Source organism: Oreochromis niloticus, linkage group LG6 (genome assembly GCF_001858045.2).
Source record: "Oreochromis niloticus isolate F11D_XX linkage group LG6, O_niloticus_UMD_NMBU, whole genome shotgun sequence".
Classification (NCBI taxonomy): Eukaryota; Metazoa; Chordata; class Actinopteri; order Cichliformes; family Cichlidae; genus Oreochromis; species Oreochromis niloticus.
The window spans coordinates 15,065,736-15,073,064 of NC_031971.2; the positions used below are offsets into that span (position 1 = coordinate 15,065,736).

The 7,329-nt window shown below is 43.0% G+C and overlaps 2 protein-coding genes across 2 annotated transcripts; both read left to right on the forward strand.

The window, feature by feature from the left end:
* Positions 1-1,300: 1,300 nt before the first annotated feature.
* fgfbp2b (fibroblast growth factor binding protein 2b) lies at positions 1,301-2,628 on the forward strand. The gene is made up of 2 exons (XM_005469827.4): positions 1,301-2,170; positions 2,337-2,628. Exon 1 carries the CDS (start codon positions 1,366-1,368, stop codon positions 2,149-2,151), a length of 786 nt encoding a protein of 261 aa, XP_005469884.1. The 5' UTR covers positions 1,301-1,365; the 3' UTR covers positions 2,152-2,170; positions 2,337-2,628.
* Positions 2,629-4,330: 1,702 nt separating this feature from the next.
* On the forward strand, positions 4,331-6,022 carry LOC102079821 (fibroblast growth factor-binding protein 1). Its single transcript, XM_005469828.4, has 2 exons — positions 4,331-4,439; positions 4,523-6,022. Exons 1-2 carry the CDS (start codon positions 4,369-4,371, stop codon positions 5,196-5,198), a joined length of 747 nt encoding a protein of 248 aa, XP_005469885.1. The 5' UTR covers positions 4,331-4,368; the 3' UTR covers positions 5,199-6,022.
* Positions 6,023-7,329: the final 1,307 nt, after the last annotated feature.

A 7,329-nucleotide genomic window follows, 5' to 3' on the forward strand; every position in this document is an offset into this window, starting at 1 on the left:
TAGAAACTAAACTGAATTAAAACAAGTAAAAAAATAAAATAAAATAATAAAAGCTAATTAGAAAATACAAAAATATAACTGCAATGCGCACACAGCAGCTGGAGGTAGACAGGTTTGCAGGAAGTGATGATGGTGATGGTACTGGTGGTGTTTGAGGTGGTGTGATGCTGTTGCACCCTATGAGAAGAGAACTAAACTTAATATAGGAAAACATGGTGCAGACAGCCCACACACAAACACACACATCCTCAGCATTTCTTCCAGCTGAACTTTTTCTCCGCTTCACCAGGCTAACCGACATAAAAATACAAACTCCCAGAATGCACTGAGGCCATGCGTGCACTTACACACTCTTCCACTCAGCGAACAAACCCGCTAGGTCATGCGGAAATTTTCGGTCTGGTCTGACTTTGAACTCAGGCTCTCCAGACTGGTGGTGCCCAAGGAATGGGAGTGTTTGTGCAGTAGGGGGGAGGGGGATATTTAAATTGAAACTACCAGGCAGTAGACCTACGCCATGCCCGCTCAATCCAAACAGTTCACAACATTAACAGCTCATGTATGCAAGAGCTCCCAATAGAGTCGCTGTGTGCATGTGGTAAATGATAAATGGGCTGCTGTTTCATTACGGAGTCTGGAGTTCACTATCTTTAGATAGATCCCCGGCTCTAACTGGAAGAGCCACAGGGATCAAACCGCTGACCTTCCACTTAGCAGATGACCTGCTCTACCTCCGCCCACAGACTCTAGAGGTCCCCCCAGATGTGAGGTTTGCAGTCAGACCCTCTCAAACTATCAGGATAAAACATTTTCTCCAGGTGCAACCAAAAACACTGCTGTAGTGTAAGATATGTACTGCAAGTAAAACATAATTTACCATCTTTGGAAACTTTGAGAGACATGCTAGAAGCCCATTTCAATTAATTCTGCAACAAAAGTCATCAAACATCTAAAGATTTGTTGTTTTACTGAGTCACATATCAACTCTTAAGTCACCACCAAGTAACCTGAGCCTGCAGTGTGGCTCTGGAGCCTTACTGCTCTCCCCTCCTGATCAATGGTCAATGAACCTCTTATGTGACACTGCATAATGACTTGCAGCTATTTGGCCTCATGCGTGTCCTTCAGACCTCTTAATTCTCCCTCGGCTCCCACAAGCCAACCCCCCTCCTTTTCCTGTCTTCATCCCTAAGTTTATGTTCACCCCTTCCTTCCATACATTACTCCTTGGTGTTTTTTTAGCGTACCACACGTACCTTGTGGTTGCTCTGTGTGTATCTGTAGCATGAGGGAGGGGTTAAAACCTTTCAGCTTACCTGAATAATGCCTTCTTTGTGAGCTTCAGCTTTATAAATTCACACTCGCATGCTTTCCGTCCTTCCACACCTTAACTTTCGTTGCGGACACATCACCCCTGAGCCCTTGCCCGTCCATCGGTCCATGCTGAACACCATGAGAGCTGGGTTGAGACTGTTGCTGCTGGTTTCGGCAGCAGCTGTTTGTGTTTCAAATGCTCAAACCGACAACAGCAGCGACAATGACAAGCAGCAGCAGCGCAGCATCTGGGATGAACCCATCAGATTCAGCACCAAGACCAAAGACTCCTGCACCATGGTGGTGTCTGCACCCGGGAACTACACCCGCCTTCGTGTCTCCTGCACGGGCCAAACCCCAGGACGCTCTTACTACTGCGACTTCCAGGGCAAACCCACCCTGTGCCGGGCCTACAACCAGAAGCCTCGCCACTACTTCACGCAGATGATGTGGGAGTTGAGGAAACTGAGTCACGCCTGCCAGGGAACTAAAATCTACCGCCCGCACATGTGCAAGAAATACCCAGATGAGACTCAGATGACCTTGCTGGCCTCCTGGCCCAAAACAGCCAACTTGAAGCCCTCCAAGCCTGCTCAGGAACCACGTAAACCAGCACTGCCAGCTCAGACCAAGCCTGTTACTTCTCCTAAACTTGTGAAGCCCAATAAGCAGCCGGGCAAGGGGCGTCAGAGCAGGAAGACTACTCCTAAGCCCGAGAAAACGAGTGATCACCCGACAGAGCTGCCCGAGTCCACAGCTTCCCGTCTCGCGTCCGATTACTGTTGGAAGAGCTTCCAAGGCATCTGCACCTACGTCATCAACTGGTTCCAAAACTGAGACAATAACGCAGCTACAGGTGAGTGACGAATGAAGGAAAAGAAAGGGCGGAGAGGGAGAGATCTTAGCAAGGAATATGCTTATGAAATTACATTTTTAATGTGAAAATTTGACTTTTTCTTGTCATTTAAGTTTGAAAATGCTAGTACAATATGTTCCTGAGTGCCTTTTTGTTTTTATTTCAGTTGGAGTGCCCTATCCACACTTCCATCTTTGACCTCTGTGTGGAAGCTCCTGGAGTCATTTGATCGGACTCCTCGCATTACAACACCCTACAGACTGAGAGCAAAACCCACGACCTACACCTGTGTGCAATTAGCAGATGATTTCTTTCCTGTTGTGTCTTTTTTTTTTTTTGAATGTGTCAAAATTACAGCAAGACAAAGGAGAAAATATAGCAGGCATGTGTTTCTGTTTGTATATGATGGAAAATTCCCTCCAGCTTTAATTCCAGAAGAGAATAAAATCTAAGTGGTGGCCCTGCTCTTTTCTGTGTCCCTCTGTTTCTTCTTCTGCTGAGCTGAAACAAAGCAGAGAGCTTTCACGCTCGTTTATTTAAAGGAGATCTTGTTTCTTTCCACCCTTCGGCTGGAGCACCGCAACTGCTGTCCAGCTGGGGAAGCTGTTACCGTGCGAGACGAAGTCTGAAAGAACCCATGTGGTGCAGGAGGTGTCTGAGCAAAGCTAAAAACTTCTTTGTATGAGCTGATGAATTGAGTCCTAAGAGCTGCTGTGTGCAGGAACAGAGGGGGTCTGTGCGCATGCTGAAGACGAGTGGAAATGGACGTGGTGACCGTGAAACACACACACACACTCTGATAAAGACGGAAGAATTACGTCACTTTTAGCACTTTGATTTTTTTTCTCAGTCCCGAAGACAGAATAAGCAAGAAATATTTATTTATTCAGCATTTTTCTTTTAAACTTTTCTCTCTCTCTTTTTTTTTTTTTACAGACAAGAGCCATAGAGTGCTTTAAAGATAAAAAACTGAAAGAGGAAGTAAAAGTCCTGTGTGATACTGCAAATTTCTATTATTTACTATAAGTTCTATAATTATAGGAAAGTGTCATTTGAAATTTAAATCTGTTGTTGTAAAAATAAATAGCAGAACAATGTTTGGGAAAAGAGTAAGCTAAGCAAAAAAAAAAAAAGTGAGAATGACAACGAGCCAAATCAAAGTGAGAGCTGTGTTCTCCGTGTTGTGCTCTCTGACCATAAGAAAACTATAGAATTTGTTTTAGGTATTAATATAAGACTAAAACAAACTCTATAGCTTATTATAGGCCTAATTTAATATAATTACAACACTGGAATACATGCAGATTTAAAGAGGAAATTGAAAGCACAAATATAAATATAAAAACCTGCAACCATTATTGCTGGAGTCAATTGTTCATCATTTTACTTTGTGTATAATCTTTGCCTTTTACTACCGTGTACTTGTGATGTGTTTTTAGGCTGTTTAACCTGTGGTGAACACAAGATGATGCTGCTGAGCTGGGAGCTCAAAAACGGATTGAGGCCCTGTTCTAGCAGTGCCATGAAGGTGTGAAGAGGAGCAACCAAAAAGTTGTAGAGATGCAGAAGTGTCCTCGCTGTGAGATTTTCCCCGAAATGTATCCAAAACAAACATGGAGACAAACAAGCACAAAGTCATAGTTTGCATCACTTTAAAGGACTTTACACTGATTTGCAATCATTTCCTGAAAGCAGACGATAACTCTCTAAACCAAGTCCTCACCTTAAAATGTAATGATTTACAATTTACATTATTTAATGGATTTTCCTCATATTTAATTTTCATTGTCCTCTTTTTAATCTTGGTTATTATTAGATGATCAAGAATCTTTAAAAAAAAAACAGGGGAAAAAGAAGAAGAAACACAAAACCTGTGAACATAATCTGGGACATATCTCGGAGGGTTGGAGTTGGAAGACCATCAGGATGTGCTGTGGAAGCTGTAATGGTAATCAGGCTCATGATGGCTCTTTAGGATCACCCAAGAACGTGTACCGAACATGTACCTGATCATCTTCACTTCAACTCACTGTAAGAGATGTAAAAAATAGTTTGGGGCATGTCATAACAAAACATAATCTGATAAGGAACTGCTGCCACATTTTCTCATTTCTATAGAGCTCTCTGTGTGTGTGTGTGTGTGTGTGTGTGGGCGTGCGCGCGCTGGACGGAAGCAGTGGGCGTGATAGTACCTATGTATGAAAGCCATGTGGCAGGCCAGTAGCAGCACAAGAAGAAGTTTTACGCACAGCAACACTTGTCATTGTCGGTAAGTTAGGAACAGCACGTGTTGAGACATTTTAGCTGCACTTTTTTGAGTGTCACCATTTATAGACATATATTTGCTTTCAGGTGGAAAGATATTCTGCTGAAACACATCATGCTGTTACTAAAGGCTTCAGCTCCCTGGCTGCTGCTGGCTTTCCTCGGACAGTTGGTCTCTCTGTCCTGCGGTGCGCGGAAATCGGATAGAGCCGTGTCCAAGGTGGATGTAGCGGGTGGCCGGGGAAAGTTCTCCACAAAGGAAAGGATGCAGTGCACGTGGATCGCCAGCGAAGTCAGGGACGCGGTCCAGCTACTGGTCAAATGCGAGAACCCGGAGGCGCGCGTCACAGGCGGGATCGCCGACCTGCGCTGTCAATACAACGCCAAACCCCGGGGTTGCCCGGGTTACATGTCCGAGCCCCGAAACTTCTGGAAGCAGGTGGCACGCGCGCTAAAACGGCTCCAAGGTAAAGTGTGCAAGGACGAGCGCGCGCTGGTGAGGGCCGGGATGTGTAAGCGCGCGCCACGAAGTGCGCACTTCAAGCTGGACATCTCGAGCTCCCGTGTCTCCGCTCAGTCCGGAGACCCGGGGACTCAGCCTCCCCCACCGCCCCCATCATCTCACTCCACCTCCACTGCAACGACAGCGTGCACGAGGCGGCGCGCGGACCACGGCAAAACGGCTGAAGAGTACTGCAGCAGCTCTTGGGCCAGCGTGTGCTCTTTCTTCCTGTCCATGATGCAAAGCGAGGAGGACTGCTAGCTCCAGGACGCATGAGCGGCTTTTCTGTGTGTCTTTTATTTCTAATCAGCAATAATCAAATTATTCTCTGTGCCCATGCGCACCAGCTTTAGTCTACACATTTTACTCAGGTGATCTTATTTATGAGTTGAGTTTGACTCAACAGATCAGAGCTGAAGATTTTAGTTTCTTGGAAATGCCATAATTTATGGGCAATTGTGAAAAGTATGGATTTTCTGTGTTACTCTGGCATTTTTTAATCCTTGTGTTTTATCCCATAAGTAGACATGCTCTAATTAGCTTCACTGTTAAACGCTGCTCACACATTCATCATCCACAGACTTTTATTTTGTATAATTTCTTTCATCTTAATATATTAAAATATAACATTGTGATCATTTGTACATGTATAATCGAAAAAGACACGTTTATTGCATGATCAGACATAATCAGAGCCATAGATTGTGTATAAAGTGTCAGTTTCTCTGTGTGTTTATGTATAATCACCTCATGTTGTGTCATTGAAGCGCTGTTCTGATCCTAGGATCTAAAACCTATAGTCCCTGACCTGCAGACAGGAAACATTTCAATGCTTTTGCTAGTAAGATTAACCGCGCTGCTGTTGTTAATGTTAATGTAACTGACTCGAATGCTTCTTCCACTGCTGTTTGTCTCGCAGAAGTGCTCATTATGATGAGTTGTCTGTTTTCTTCTACCTCTGGTCATCATTCAACCACTAATGGAAGAATCTGTGTGTTTATCCTCCACAAATAATTTTTTTCCTATTTGTGTTTCTTGGTCCTTGAACAATTTGATAAAAAAATAAAAACAACAAACATGTCAGATTTTATCGTTTCTTGTCCTCACTAAGTCTTATTTTATTAAAACTGTGTTTCCAACAATTCAAACTTTTTACTCAAAGACTTTTTGTGCATATTATTGTTGGCTGGAGTGACTGTGTCTGCTGATTGGAAGATTGGTGGTTATTTCTCCGGTTCACCAGTGTACATTCTGAGGTGTCCTTACACATTGAATAACAAACACTGGGTGACTGTGGTTCGTAGTCTAAATGAGCTCTGAGTGCTCAGCAAGGGAAGTAAAGCCATATGTTGTATATACAAGTCCATTTACCAGTCTCATTAATCATAGTCAAGGTTTCAAATAAGGAGCTCATCATCAGTGGTGGTTTTTGATAGAAGAAAGAAGAAGAAAAAACATATACAAACCGAATCCACTAAGGTGTAGGTCTGTTAGATATTGTTGTGGGGGATGGACAAGAAAAGGTCAAAGCTATCAGGTCCTCAGTTTAGAAAAAAAGAGAAAAGAAGAGGAGAAACGAGCAAAAGATACAGGTAAGCAGATGTGTCTTTGGATAATGGCATGTATTATGTATCCTGAAACAAGATAACATTCATCAGTAGGGATTGGGAAAACTTTCGTTTACTTTTGTCAGCCACTTGGCTATGATAGTAAACAGTAGGTAGACAGTAGACACTGATGTGGCTTAGTGAATCTTTTGGACTTTGTTCAGCACAGTGTTAATTAGCCATTAATTGGAAGAGGTGTATTGTTGTTTTGTCTGCTATTCTCTATGTATAACGAATTATAATGACTGTTTGTTAGCATACTCTCTCTCACACACACACTATATAAAATATTTATCAGGTCAAATTCAGTATGGTTCCGACACAATAAAATATGTTAATCTACAATCCTTAATATGTGGAGGGAGTGTTAGCCCAGGGCACCAAACAGGACCCTGCTCATCATGTACAAATAACTGCTCAGACTGCTTTAACTTTTTGAAAAATATTCTTTCTGCTCTTGGCTCCATATGATGTCAGTGACAGTGGATATTTCTAATATGATCATAGGGCACACAGCCATACATCTGCTGTTTAAACCTGTTTTTGAGGGGCACCCAATCAGAAGAAAGTTGGGATAAAGATAGAGGAAAAAATATAAATGAACTGAGGGACAGGTCTAGAACCCGTATGAGATAAATATGGAGTATGATCTGTGAAATTATGCATAGCTGCTCTACAAGTCCAAGAATAACAATATGGATTTGATAATGTACACAAACAGTCTCTGTGCAACGCACATATCCATCCATTGTATCCCTCCATCCTCTTCTGCTTATCCAATCCAA

Coding starts and splice junctions, on each gene's coding strand:
- fgfbp2b (XM_005469827.4), top strand. CDS start 1,366: ATGCTTTCCGTCCTTCCACACCTTAACTTTCGTTGCGGACACATCACC.
- LOC102079821 (XM_005469828.4), top strand. CDS start 4,369: ATGAAAGCCATGTGGCAGGCCAGTAGCAGCACAAGAAGAAGTTTTACG. Junction 4,440..4,522: donor AGCAACACTTGTCATTGTCG/GTAAGTTAGGAA, acceptor ATTTGCTTTCAG/GTGGAAAGATATTCTGCTGA.